At 48.6% G+C, this 14,580-nt stretch overlaps 1 protein-coding gene across 1 annotated transcript; it reads left to right on the top strand.

The window, feature by feature from the left end:
• Positions 1–282: 282 nt before the first annotated feature.
• Positions 283–1,491, top strand: SST (somatostatin; the record flags this gene model as incomplete). Its single annotated transcript, XM_079539730.1, has 2 exons — positions 283–420; positions 1,279–1,491. The coding sequence occupies 2 exons, from the start codon at positions 283–285 to the stop codon at positions 1,489–1,491; spliced, it is 351 nt and encodes a 116-aa protein (XP_079395856.1).
• Between the last annotated feature and the right edge of the window lie 13,089 nt (positions 1,492–14,580).

The raw sequence follows: 14,580 nt of genomic DNA on the forward strand, positions 1-14,580 counted from the left end.
AGAACGGATGGGGGGAGGAACGCAACCGAGGGGAGCACCGCAGGTGTCTGGCCAGCCCGGGGCAGAGCGGAGCATCCCCGGCCGCGGCCCTCCTCCCCCCTGGGCCGGGCAGAGACCCACCCCCGGCGGCGTGGGGCGAGGGGGGCGCCCCCGCCTTGACGTCAGGAGAAGGGTTTAAAAAGGCGACGGGAGCCGAGGAGATCCCCAACGCCGGAGCCGAGCAGCAGCGGAGCCGTCAGCTCTTCCCCGCCGCCTCCTGCCCGAGCCCGACCCGCCGGCGAGATGCTGTCGTGCCGCCTGCAGTGCGCCCTGGCCCTGCTCTCCATCGCCCTGGCCGTCGGCACCGTCTCGGCCGCCCCCTCGGACCCGCGGCTCCGGCAGTTCCTGCAGAAGTCCCTGGCTGCCGCCGCCGGGAAGCAGGTGAGAGCCCCGCGACGGGACGGACGCCCCGCTGGAGCCCCCGGCACCCTCGCTGCAAAACCCCGCTCCCCCTCCACGCAGTCCGCTTCTCCTCCTGCTTCCCCCTGCAGACCCTCCTTCTCCCCCCGATAACCCGTAGCAGAATCCTGGGTTCCCCGTTGCAAACCCCTCTGGTTTCCCTCTGGACACCCCGGTGCTATCCGTGCAGATTCTTCACCAGAGCTCCTTGGTGTCCCCCACTCCAGACTCGGGTTGCTCGCTGCAGAGCCCGGTTCCCTGATAGCTCCCTGGTTCCCTGCCAGAGCTGAGCTTTATGACTAGGGGCAGGAAGGTAAGACCACTCTTCCAGCACATCCTACTGGGGGCTAAGGAGCAGCTGCTGCCAAGACAGAGAGCAGAGCCTCTGGGGAAGCTTTCCAGGGCACTGAACCAAGGTTGTGCTGCAGGAGAATGTCTTCTGCTATACAAAGGAACAGTACGACTTGGAGGGATGAGAGAGAAAATCACCCATGATGAGTGCCCCCACTCAGCTTCCCCTGTGAGCTTTTTCTCTTGCTGCACAGCATCCCTGCTGAGTCTGTCTTCAGTGCCAGACCAGCAGTGAGGAAAGGGGTTGTGGGGTGTTGTGGGGTGGTGCTGGGATGAGCTCCTTCCTGGCGCAGCCAGGATGGGGATCTCCTCACTGCACCAGGTATGTATCAGTGCTCTGCTCTATTCTGTAGCCACAGCTGCTCTAAGGCAGCTGCCGAGCTGAGCTCCTGCAGAGCCGTGTCCATCCGTGGGCACAAAGGAGGTGAGCCCCCAACAGCCAAAGAATAACTGTGATCTCTCTCCTGCTTTCTCTCTCCTCTCCCCAAGGAACTGGCCAAGTACTTTTTGGCAGAACTGCTCTCAGAGCCAAGCCAGACAGAAAATGAAGCTCTGGAGTCGGAGGACTTGTCCCGAGGGGCCGAGCAGGACGAAGTGAGACTGGAGCTGGAGCGTTCGGCCAACTCAAACCCCGCGCTGGCTCCCCGGGAACGCAAAGCGGGCTGCAAGAACTTCTTCTGGAAAACTTTCACATCCTGTTAGCTTTTGAAACCCACCTGTCCTCCCCATCCACCCCTGCCTTCTTCCTATTCCCCTGCCCTGAGCAGAATCTTCACCACGAGAGGCGAAGACTGTAAATACACGGTCCACGGTTATGGTGAAAGTAAACACACAAGGAATATTTGAGTTTGATTTAGAGTTGTTTTAATAAAACTTTCAGTTCCAATTGTACACGATTTGCTTGAGTTGTGATTTCTGACTAGTTCTTTGATGACATGCACTCTGCGATTCTTTCAGATGTACTATTTTTAATTCTTTGTTGCAATAAATTTTATGTTTCGAACAGTGATGCTGAGACTGGCTGGTCACTGAGAAAAGCTACGTCCCCTCACTCAGCCTTCTTGTCTTGGAAACACTGCCTGTCTCAGGGCAAAACCAGCGAGCAGTAGTGCAGCCTCTGCACACACACACACACACACACACACACAAATGCACAGGCACAATTCCTCTAAGTGAATTTTTTTGCTGCAGTCTTTCTATGGTACCCAGACACTCCACAGCATTTTAGACATCAAATCCCTGTAATTGGGGTTGAGTCAAATGCACAACGCTGCTGGTTTGGCTGATCTAGAGGATTTACACCCAACACCACAGTAAATCACAGCTGCACGTTTGCAGAGATGGGATCGTAGAAGAGGATCACAGTACAGGCTCACCCCATGCACACCTTATTCCCTCCTCACTCACAAACACTGAAGTGTTTTCTTACCTTTATTCCTTGCACCATCCCCAACAAAATCCATCTGATATTCCCTTGGAAAGTTCTCCTTTGTTCCACTGCATCCCTGTAAAGGCGCAATATTAAGCCTGCGTTATCAGTATCTCTTCATCTGTAAATTGGTACAGTGGTTTTCTACCCATTATGAATTAAAGGCAACATTAAAAGTGTCAGCTGAGCAGGAGATAGCATCAAGAAAAAGGCACATCTCAATGGAAGAGAATTTCTTTGTGCTTTTCCAGCGTGCCTTCTTAGACGCACTGGTTTCTGACATGCAGTCGCTGGAGAGCTGGAGATGTGGGGAACAAGTGTCACTCTGATGAGAAATTCATCACTAAGGAGTAAAGATAAATATTTTGCACACGTCGTATCTGAAAGAAAGCTGCAAAATGAGGGGGGGTGCAGAACAGATCACGGGCACAAGCCTGACCCCCATGGAGGAGGATTCTCCCAGCGGAGAAGGTGTTGAGTCCCCCTGGTCTGTGCTGGAGGCAGCTCAGATGGGCACAGCTACTGTGCCAACTCTGCACCTCATCCCCCTGCAGGCACCTCCTCATGGCTGAGCTGAGGGCTTTGCAGGCACAGAGGGACAGGTGCCACAGCACTGACACTCCCAGCACTTGTGGGAACTGAAGAAGGAACCCCAGCTGCTGGCACTGAGGGCATACGTTGTTACCTCCCTTCTCTCTGATGGGTGCAGCTGGGCAGGGTGCAGCATTAACTCACCCCCGGGTGGAGACAGATGGTGGCCGCTGTGCAAAAGGTAACGGGAAGAGATTAGGGGAGCTCAGGTGGAGCTGATCAATTCCCAGCCCTAAAAGCAGACGGGGGGAGAATGGGGCTTTTATTGAATGCATAGAGGAAGATAGAGGGGAGGATACTAGCCCTAGGTCTTTATTGGATTCCTTGGCTGTTGCACTTCCTAAAGGGTGCAAGTTTCTGGGGCCTCTGCAAAGCAGAGATCTCCTCATCCCTGGGCACTCACTGATGTCTTGACTGAGGATCCACTTAGCCTTCAAAAAGCAGCAGTTCTTCTGTGTTGAGGTGGCTTCAGAAGTGCAGCTACGGGAATAGGAAGGAGGTGGTGGGACCAGGGCTTGAATATTCTTAAATAGTTTCCTTTTTGCTTGAGGTTTTTTTCTTGGTTGCTATGCTTGGGCAGTGCTTTTGAAAGGAGCTTAATCCTGCCAGTTGCTGGAATGGAACCCATCATCAACAAGGATACAGGTGATCCAGAACTAGATGAAGTGATTTACTTTCTGCACTAGCCTGTTTCAGCACTACAGCACTAGCAATCCTGGGCACTGTGAGCTGTGCAAATAGATGCCTAGAGATGCCCTTGCTTTACTGAGCTAAAAAGACAAGAAAGGCTTATTGCTTCCCTTTGATATGTGAGAATTATGGGCTAAAGAAATGAAGTGGCTGTATGTAATCCCTTGTCACACAGCCACCAAGCAGTGCCCTGGACTGGGAAGGCTCTTGCTGGGTGAGGCTGAGTGTGGGATGACAGCCCATGGCGGGGTCAGCCTCCAGGGGCTGGAGCTGCCGAAGTGGGAGCAGCATTTGAGAGAGGATTTTTAGCCTCAGCTCCATGGAGAAGCAGCCTTTGCACTGGCCTCAGGGAGGCTGAGGGCTGTGGTGCCCCATGCTCGGCTGATTCATCTCCCCTCTTGCACTCAATGACGTGGGCACACCCAGAGCAGTCCCCATTGAAGATTCATCTCAGGTTCTGCAGCAGAACATCAGTGAGAAGCCTCATAAAAGGAAGTGGAACTGGATGCCAGATTTCCAACATCTGACAAAGAAACCCACCTGGTTGGGTCTTCTCCCTCACCACTCCAGCGGCAAGTAGGTGCTATGCTGTGTTGCAGGAGGGAATGCTCCTGTCCTCTGCCCTGGCACAACCAGGCCTGCAGAGATGCTCCCAGCCCTCTTGTGCCCATCCCTCAGCCCTTGTTAGGCTGCATCCCCTGGATATGGAGCAGAGTCAGAGAATCCCTCCCAGCCCCATGCTCAGCTCAGTGCTATGGTGCCCAAGGTACAGCATTTCCTCCCTTATACAGCTCAGGGTTTTGCCTTCAAGGGAAAGATTGTTCTTCCCCTCAGGCTGAGCCTTAAGGAAGAAAAGGATCCTCCTAGAAACTGGCTGTTGTGTTTGCAAGGCTCCTTCCTGTGGCATTTATGTTGTTGTTTATCATCTGTGTGAATTCCTTACTCAGTTGTTCAAAACCTCTCAGCAGGAATAGTGGGGGCAGAGGGAGGAGGGCTATGCCCACTTAAAGGCTCAGGGGACCCTATGTTACATCTTGGTGGCACTTGGGCACAATGTATAGCAATTACCATTTCCAGGCTACTGGGAGGCTGCATCTTCCTTAGCCTGAATAACTCACTCTTAAGGGGCAGTGAGGGCTGGAGGTCATGCTGCTGGCTCAGACCCACCTGCAGAAGAGCAGGGTCTGCTGGGGCTCTTTAAGGAGGCAGCCTGGGCATGGCACCGACCTCATGAGTTCCATCACTCGTGGTTGGCTGCTCCAGGCACCCAGCTGGAGGTGGTCCATTGGTGATGGTTAGGACCCCCACAGTCAACCCTTGCTCAGACACATAGAGAGATTAGGAGCAACCAACATGGATGAACCAGAGCCTTCACTAAAGGAATGCAAGGAAAAGGCAGAAGCTGTACTCCCTGACACCTGCATTCAATGCTTAGAAAGCCATAACTGGGAAGAGCAGGTGTGCAGCATGGATGTGATTCAGAAGGCAAGTAGTGGTGGATGCCCTCGCCTTCAGGCAGAGGGAGGGGAGGAGTAGAAACAGGAAGGAAAATGGAAGGGGAGCATTGGGGTGGCTCTCTGTCAGGGAGTGCTTTGATGTTACAGAGCTTAATGCTGGGAATGACAAGGTCAAATCTTTATGGTATGTGTGTCCAACCTTTTGGCTTCCCTGACCTGCACTGAGTGAAGAGGAACTGTCTTGGGCCACGTGGGTCACTCTAAAAGTAATGCCTCCTATTTATTTCCATGGAAACTACTGCAGATACAAAGAGCATGGTGACACTGTTTGATAGAGCAAATCCTCAGCTACAGAACCCTATTTTTCAACATAGTCATTACCATTAGCTGTGTATTTTTTCCAGCAATGAACAAGAGCCTGCATGCCACGCTGCATGTAACAGTCTGTACCAGTGGAAGTGACTTGCTGTCTCCACTGCTGAAACTTTGTCAGACTGTCCCTCTGCTGCCCTCTTTTCCATGGCAATGAAACGTAATGCTGTCGGTGGGAAGGTTCAACCTCAACTGCCATACCACCAGTATCCACCTCTGACATCGGGGGACAACATAATAAAGTAGAAGGTATTACTTTTGGAGTAGCCTTCATATGTAGTATGTAATATGGTTAATTTAAGTAAGTAACAAAATTTATTTCAATGTTTAGTACTTTCAGTTAAAAAATGAAAAAAGAGGGCAACAAAAACATAACTAGTAGGGTGTGCAACCTTATTTTTAGTGGAACTGATGCATCAGCCTAGTTCCATGGTACTGGCTGTGATTCCTAATGAGTTCTCAAGGTGCTCATCAGTGATTTTTGGATGAAATTTTATTCTTCCTGTGCTTCATCCTTAACAATAATTGTTCACTGATGTATCTACTGCCAAAAAAAGTGGTGCCATGAATAAGATGTGACTGTGAAGTGAGGGATATTTTTTCTTGTAAGAGAGGTCTCAAAGTCTGGTAAGGAGTCATGATCAGATTTTTGAGCTGAATATCTGATTGCAGCTCTGTACATGCAATTCAAAAATTTGCAGATAATGTATTTAGGTTGAAATAGGCTGAAAATAGAGTTGCAAATTTACCAAAAAAAGATGATATTTTTTTCAGCAATCTCGTAACCTATTTTCAAATTCCTTTATCAAAATGGAAAGCAAGGCTGTATATTCTTCTCTTTTCACAAGGCTGTTCAGCAAGTGTGTTAAAATACATACAATTATTTCCCGTATTTTGAATTATGCCCTTGCCATGCTGTGGTTTCAGCCCAGACAGCATTAATAGGGGAAAGTCATGGAGCAGATCACTTTGAGTATGATTATGCATTATGTGTGGAACAGTCAGGAGACCAGGCCTCGCCAACAGGGGTTCATGAAAGGCACGTCATGCTTGACCAACCTATGATCTTCTATGACCCAGTGACCCATCTGGTGGGTGAGGGAAGAGCCGTGGATGTGATTTGCCTAGTAGAACCTTTGACTCTGTTTCCCACAACTTTCTCCTGGAGAAGCTGGCAGCCCATGGCTTGGACAGGTCTACTCTTTGCTGGGGAAAAAGCTGGCAGGTCCAGGGAGTGGTGGTGAATGGAGTTAAATCCAGCTGGTGGATGTACACTTGTGGTGCTGGTCCTCAGGGGTCAGTACTGGGGCCAGCGCTGTTTACTATCTTCATTGATGATCTGGATGAGGGGATTGAGTGTATGCTCAGTAAGCTTGCAGATGACTCCAAGCTGACATCTGGGAGGAACTGCTGATCTGCTTGAGGGTAGGAAGGCCCTCCAGAGAGATCTGTGTAGGCTTGATCAATGGATTGAGGTGAAGGGGATGATCTTCAACAAGACCAAGTGTTGGGTTCTGCATTTTGGTCATAATAACTCCATGCATCACTACAGGCATCACAGGGGCAGAGTGACTGGAAATCTGTTTGGAGCACAGGGATCTGGGGGGTGTTGGTTGACAGCTGGCTGAAAGTGAGCTATCTGGAGCACAAGTCTTGTAGTGGCTAAGGAAACTGGGATTGTTTACTATGGAGATGAGGAGGTTCAGGGATGTATCAGAGCAAGCAAGCCCTTCTCACACACATCAATGGGCAGGTGGTATGAAGCTCTAGTCAATAATGGAACAAATCTGGCATGTGTAACAGGGGTTATCTGGGAGCTGGCACTGTAGGCATGCAGACCCCAGGAAAATGTCTGAGTTTCTGCTTTTGTTGCTGTTTTTCAGAAGAGGAAAGAGTGGGAGAGTGGTACTGGAGGAGCACAGGTCCCAGCTGAGAAGTGTCAGAAGAGTGCATGTCCCTGGGCAGGGCACAGCTCAGGCCTGGGCTCAAGTGAGTGTGCACTGCTTCCCCAGATAGTTCAGGGGGATGATGCCCTTCTCAGCCAAGGAGGACCTATGTCTTAGAACTTGGAGAGTTCCCAGCAAGGAGCTGTTTGAAGATGTCAAAACAGCACCTCTGCATTTCTGTGATAGGCACTAGCTCTTACAAGCTGACCAGGTGCAAAAGCTGTCATAGGAAATAAGTTAGGAAAAGCCATTTCTGTTTAGGTAAAACTAGTAAGATGTAGACTTTTATACCCAACTCTGTGAAACAGAAAAAGTTCAAGAGCAGAGTTGTTGTGGGCAACCACAGAACACCAGTGCCTAATCCCAGTTCAGCCCTTCCACATTGCCCAAGGAGCACTCTGCTGTTTTCATTGTATACGCCCTTGATTTGTCTTTGACTTTCCTCTTGTCTGTAAGTTCCTGTAGGTAGCAGCCCCCAGTCTTTTGTTCTGTAGAACTGTAAACACTGTAAGGATATCTGCTAAATTACAAAGCTTATTTTCAGGTAGTTGTTTCAGCCAATACCATTTTTAATTAAAATGCATTTTAACAGAAATACATGGTCTGAGCATTGGCCAACAAAAAAAAAAAAATACACCCCAGAGATCTCCAAGTTCTCTGAATGGCCAAAATGTCTTGTTTGCTGCAGGCTGTAATTGACTCCGCTGCTGCAGGGTCACACAGAGTTAGAAACTCTGCCCTCTTCACACAGAGCCATACCTGCCCTGGGGCTGCTCCAGGGCACATGAAATCAGTGCCTGGTATGACCACATCCATTTGCTGGCTGGGTAACTGGAGAAGAGACAATGTGGCTGAAGTGTCTATGGGTTTTTATTCTTTGATTCTTCCCTGCTTTGTCCTTGGGTTGCTCTTTCTTTGTGCTGAAGGACTTTAACTGCTTTGAGCAATGTAGCTCAAATTCAATACAAATGTGTGACCATGACGTTGCCATCCAATTGCACATTCATACCCATGTTGAACAGTGAGGCCAAGCAAATGGATGTGGTGTTCCAGGAGATTTCTTACAATGGTGGTCTCCCATTTGGCTGGCTAACCAGTCCCTCATAAGCAGATGCTTTTATATCTTCCTCTCCATTGGCTGCAGGAAATGCTCTGTAAGAATGCATGAGCATCATTCCAGCACAGTTATCAGGGAGTGCTTTCTAGCTACTGGCCTGTCGTTCTGTCCACACTGGTTGTTGCCCTTGCAGAAGTTGCAGAGACTGTAGGAAATGGGGGAAAGTCAGGCATTCCAATCCCTTCAGCATTTGCCAAGCAGACAGACTGCTCCCTGGAGTCCTGCAGGAGCAAGTGACCTTGCGTATTTGCCATACGTTGTTACGTGTACCCATCAGTGTCCAGTGGGAGTACCTGCTCCAGCCAACAAGGTGATGATCTACAAAGTACTCTTTCTTGTGCCTCCTTGTGCCTGAAAACAGCAGGTAGTGGGGTTTCGTGGTCTAACGTGTTTAGGTGCACATTTTGGATTTTACCCAACAATCACGTTTATGCTCATGATGCTAAGAAAGAGCAACATCTGGAAATATGATTTGCTTTCAGGACATGACCTGTTTCCAGCACAGACAGCTCAGCCTGCCAGAAAACCCTGCCTTCTTATTAGGGGGTCTGAAGAACACAGGGGGCCACAGATATCACTAGTGAAGCAGTGCTTAAGGAATTGGTCCTACTTACATAGGAGGAAACCTCAGGGTCCTGAGATGATCTGGTCACCACTATGGGTTTACTATGGTTTTCTCAAGGACAGTTCCATCTTCCTCCATTCCACTTCACCACCAACCATCATCATCCTCTACAGCTGTGAGGAAGAGCAAATAGCAAAAAAAGTGCTGGGGTCGGTAGGTGAAAAAGAAGAGCTGTGAATTGCTCAGGAGGGGAGAGCTGACGGGTACCTTTTGCTCTTTCCTGGTTCAGGTCAAACTCCCTCTTCCATTTGCTGGAATCGTGACCAAACTGCACGCTCAGGAGACAGCAGGGTCAGGGAGATCAAAGAATTATAAATAAATGCAGTATAAACAAATCAATCAGGGAGATAAAACATTAGACAGAGCCACACTAATTAAAAATATAATAATCCACATAACGGACATTTGTTTTAAATGGTGCAATTACAGCTTTTAATCATCTTGGTTTAAATTAACGGCAGCAGCAAAGTGGCTGTGCAAACGTGTTCCCTGTAATGAACTGATATTAGAAAGCCAGCTCGCTGATCTCTCCCTCTCTCAGGCTAATTCTCCCTCCGCTTGTTGTAAAATAACCTTTTGATGTCGTTTTCTTGTGGAGTCTTGAAGATGAAGACACAGTATCAGAGCTAAATTAAATCCCCTTCACATATTTCTCTTCTTTCAAGCTGTAAAAATTGCTGGTATCAGTCATTTAGTCTCTAGTGCTGACGCAACCACACTCGAGGAGAACATCTGGGGGCCCCAAGAGTCATTATAAGGAGAATAAAATCCTATACTACAATCAGTCAGCAATTAAAAGACAGGATGCAGGAGGGCTGATCCTGCAAGATGGTCAACTTGTGATCCTCTGGGTCTCTTTTCTTCTTCTCTGAGTAGATGAAGAGGAGGCTAGAAAGTTCCTAAATCTGCTCCTACCCATGCAAATGGTCTTGGAAGTAGATCCTTCGGGTTCAGATCTATGCAGAAGTCACAGGTTTAGCACCTGCTCACAACCAGGTCTGTGGCATTGGAGGGCTGCTCCTGAACTTGGCCCTGGTGTTTGAACAGCTATGGTGTGGCTGAAGGCTATGTGTGGTGTATGAGGTGGTGCCCCCATAGGAGAGGGGCTCAGTATTGCCACCACCAAATCAAAGGCATGGAATCTCTGTGTCCTGCTCAGTTCTACTCAGTTCTGCTCAGACCTACTGAAGCAACGCCTCTTACCTCTCCTTAGCAATCTGCATGTTTTTCCCCACAAACGTGTAACTACAGCTTCCCTATAAAAGCATCTTTCCTACAGAAGAGCTCAGTGCCTACCAGCCAAGATGCCAGCCAGTGCTCAATGCAATGACAGAAGTGAGGAAATTGATGAAGTCAAAGCCATCCGGACAAATCTGTCTCAAGGTGGGTTTAAACCAGCTGCCCAAAAGAGATGAATCTCCACTGCCTGCAGAAAGAGCTCAAGGAGCTCCCAGCAGTCAGTCCCACACATCACGTTGGTGACAGCGCAGTGCTGGTCCTGCTCCCTGCATTAGGATGCGTCACGTCTCAGCTGGGTGTCCTTACGGGCTGCAAGGGAGAAAAAAAACACCAAGCAAACAGGGAAAAATAGTCATTTTGGAATCGTGGAAAGATTTCTGCGTGGGAAATGTGCAGGGAGAGCATCCATGTGAGTGTGTGCATGTGTGTGTGCCTACACACATTTCTGCCTGCGAAAGTCACGGCTCCGGAGCTGCTCACCCACCCACTGCTGGGTTTTGGCCATTGCCACCAGGCACAATCACCGACCTGTGTGCATTGTTCCGAGCACGCAATTAAAACCAGGAGCCCTTTGCAAAGAGGATTTTGTCTTGCTAATTAGCACCAAACCCTCTTCATTTTCCTGTTTACCCAAAGAGTGTGCAAACACAGAGCAAGAGAGTCACACAGTCTTGAGTGCCGCAATGGGCAATGCAATTACCTGTCCTGCACATTAGGATTAATAAATATTAGCTTTACTTGCGTTTTTACTGTCCACCTAAGATGGAAACAATGAGCTTTGCTACTTAATCAAATTAGAACCATAAAATAATTTCCCTTTTAGAAGGTTCACTTCTGTTTCTCTGGCAATTAACGCTGATGATTTGAGTCCCATCTTTAAAACATTTTGAAACTGGGAAAATGGCAGAAATGCCACAGTGCATTAATGGAGCCATAATACACATCAGGTAATAAAGCTTGGAGAGCCTGTTTACTCAGAGTACTCTAATTATTTGAGAGCTTTCTTTAATAAAAGACAACAAATTCAACATGTGAAAATTTTTATCTCATTTGAATTAATTTTTAAAACAAATGGGGGAAAAAAAAAAAAGAAAAAAGAAAAAAGAAGCACCCTTTTGAAGAGTTGCTTTGAAATTCCCTGCAGACAGATCAGGCCCCAGGCAGACACAGAGGAGAAAATTCCTCCTCCTGTTTTTTCTCCTGCTTTTATTGCTTTGGGGTGGGCAGGGCTGAGGGGCTAGGTGGGGGTTGGAGCATCATACAGTCACCCTGACACCCCCCAGGGCTTCAGTGCCATCCTATCATGGACCCTTCACTGAGCTGCAGGAGATGGACAATGCCTGGTCTGAGAGCTGACAACTGCTTCACATCTTCCAGCACAGTCTTGCAGGCGTTCCTCAGCTGTGGCTGTGGCCGCAGAGCAGTCAGCATTGCATGGAAAGGACCGAATGGCTGATAGCAGTGAGAGAAAACACAGCCACGTCCTTGCAGTCTGCCTCCAGCACTGCCTGGTGAGGGTTTCTTACCACTTCCCTGCAGCTCCATGAGTTCTGTGCAGAACCAGCTCCCGGATCGCATGGCCTGATTTTTCCAAAGCGGTCCATGGATTGCTTCACCAGTCAAGTGTATCTGCAATGCTGTACAAGCCAAGATAAATTTGCCCCAAAAGTAATAAGTTTTCAATTACCTTCATTATTCCTTGCTCAACGCAAGAACAGCACAGCACCTCTTGAGGGAGCAGCCAAGTATTCCTCTCCAGGGTGCGTATTTATTATTTTAAGAATCATTTAATTTTCCATCTGAACATAAGGGGCAAATATAGGTCCTGAATGACTCCAGGGCCCTATTCAATACCATGCCGTGTTATCCATCATGGCAATTACACAGTAATCTATCTCTGAGAAACTTCGATAGGCAGCTCAGAGAGCATTTGAGGTACCTGGCATGGCTCACTGCTTTGGGAACCCAAGAAGGCATCACACGTGGGCAGCCTGGCTTTCCAAGGCTTCCATAGCAGCTGCCTGCCCCATGCACGTCTGTCCAGGGACAAGAAGTCCAAGAGGATCCCCTCAGTGCTGCCACTACTTGTGTCCACACTCAGCAGCTATGGCAGCACAGCAAACTTCAGAATGACGAAAAACTTCAGAAGAGACCTGCATTTCTGCACTGGAAAAATCCACAGGAAAGCTTCTGAGATATAGATTCAGGGCAGAAATTGTATGAGATAAGCTCAAACCTGGCGTGCTTGGAGCCAGACCTACCCATGAGGCCAAGATGGAAATGATGAGCAGTCTGAATGACGCTCTGCTGAGGAGCTCTCCACACAGCTCGTGGGAGCCAACCTGAAAATTTGGCTAATTGGAAAATCATCTCAAATGGCTGTGGAAGTAAAGAGCCACTCCTGAATTATCACTGCTCAGAGAACCATTACTAACAGGGAAGCAGAGAAAAGATATCTCATGCATTTGTGTTCCCTGCTATTTTTTCCTCTATTCAACTGGTTAAAAATATTTCTTCACAGTTCTTCAAATTATCACAAGCCTGGAAATGCCTACCTGCTGCCTCGTTTAGGAAATAGCCCCTACAGTGCCAAAAAGCATATGGGTCACTCAGCTCCAAAGTCCTCAAATGAAATCATCATTCCCATATTCCTCGTGCTTTTCCCCATTAAACTGTCCAAGGGATTCAGCTTTGCTTTTGATCATTAAAGAATCATTAAAGTTGGAAAAGATCATCAAGCCCAGCCTCAACTCATCACCATCATGCCCACTAAACCACGTTCCTCAGTGTCACGTGTTTCTTGATGACTGGGCCACTTCTATGCCTAGATCCTCCCGTTTCTAGGGGTTCAGCTCTGTGCACCAAAACATTTGATGGGGTATTTTGAAACAAAAGTTAATGTCTGACAGGACAAAGGTGACTGTGCCAAGCACCACCCCAGCTCTGCTGAGGCTTGCCAGACTCATGTTCTCCTTTATCTCACTGCACTCCCGCAGCACAGAATACTTTGAGCTTGGGGAGACTGTGCCAGGACCATGATTCCATCGCCAGAAAGGTCCTCTGGAGTGGCTGGAAGAGCTACACTTAAACCTTTGCAAGAGGCTAAACCAACAAGTGTAAATACAAAGCGTGTGGCATGCGTAGCTCTTTTGTCTCTGCCTTGTCTCCCTCTTGAAAAACAAAGCACTTAACTCTAATTGTGCAGGCTGGCTGTCAGCGAAGGGTAGGACAGCAGTCGGCGTTGCATAGAAGTGATTTTTGTAGCAGTGTGGGGTAGGCTTTTGTGCAGTAAGACCAGACACGTGGAAACAAGCAAGAGAACCGCCACATTTCGGTAGCAGCAGCGGACCAAGGAGCTCTGCAAGGAGCCACCAGCCCAATGAGTTCTGAGCAGAGCCAGAAGCAGCACGACCGACCTTCCAGCACAGCGCTTGCAGAATGCCCTTTGTTCGATTGGAGGGTGCCCTTTGTTTCCTTTGGCTGGTGATTGGAGAACAGTCGCTATCAAACATCTGACACTGTGCAAGGGACCCAGAAATAACAAGAAAATAACACGGCTAATTAGCCCCGCCGGTGAGTTAAAGCAGCTCCCTCTGGAATACCTCCGTGGAACAGGTTTAGGTTTCTTCCCTTCCCCCCAGAGCTGATCATACATTTAATTACACTGGAAAGCTGGCGGTGCCCTGCTCGAATGAAGTATTTTACTGCTTATATGGTCTTTGCAGATAAGAGATGCTGCTCCAATTGCACAAGTGAAGTGGCTGTGAGAGGCTTTACATCTCCTTTGGGAGGCTGCAGCTCCAGCCACCTCCAGCAGTGCAACGCAGAGGCAGAAATCTTTGAGGGGAAGGCAATAACTCCCATGCCCTGTACAGGAGAAACAACGCTGCCATTGTCTCCATCCTTTCATCTCACTGGAGAGGCTAAAAGTGTTAAATCGTCAGGTGAACAGTCCATGTGGGACAGAGGAGATAGGATCAGCTCCACCTGAGGCCAGACCAATCTGCCAGGCATAGCTTGCTCAAAGGGTGATGACAGGTGGCGTCTGGAGAAGCAAGGCTGTGCTGGGCACCCATTCCAGACAGGGGTATTCAAGGCAGTTTCACCCACACTAGGGTCAGTGGCCGAGGTGAAAGTGTAGCACGTAATATCTTCCATAGATCAATAAATTTTCACGGAACAACAAAGTGGGGCCCCTGGGAGAGAACTGAAGATCCTATGGGTAGGAGAAGATAATGGGCCGGAAACTCAGCATTTAATCCACTATTTTTTGCTGCCAGCCTTTGATCAGATCTCTAAAATGGGGGCAATGTTATGCTTGTTTC

Source organism: Tetrao urogallus (genome assembly GCF_951394365.1).
Source record: "Tetrao urogallus genome assembly, chromosome: 9".
In the NCBI taxonomy this organism is placed as follows: Eukaryota; Metazoa; Chordata; class Aves; order Galliformes; family Phasianidae; genus Tetrao; species Tetrao urogallus.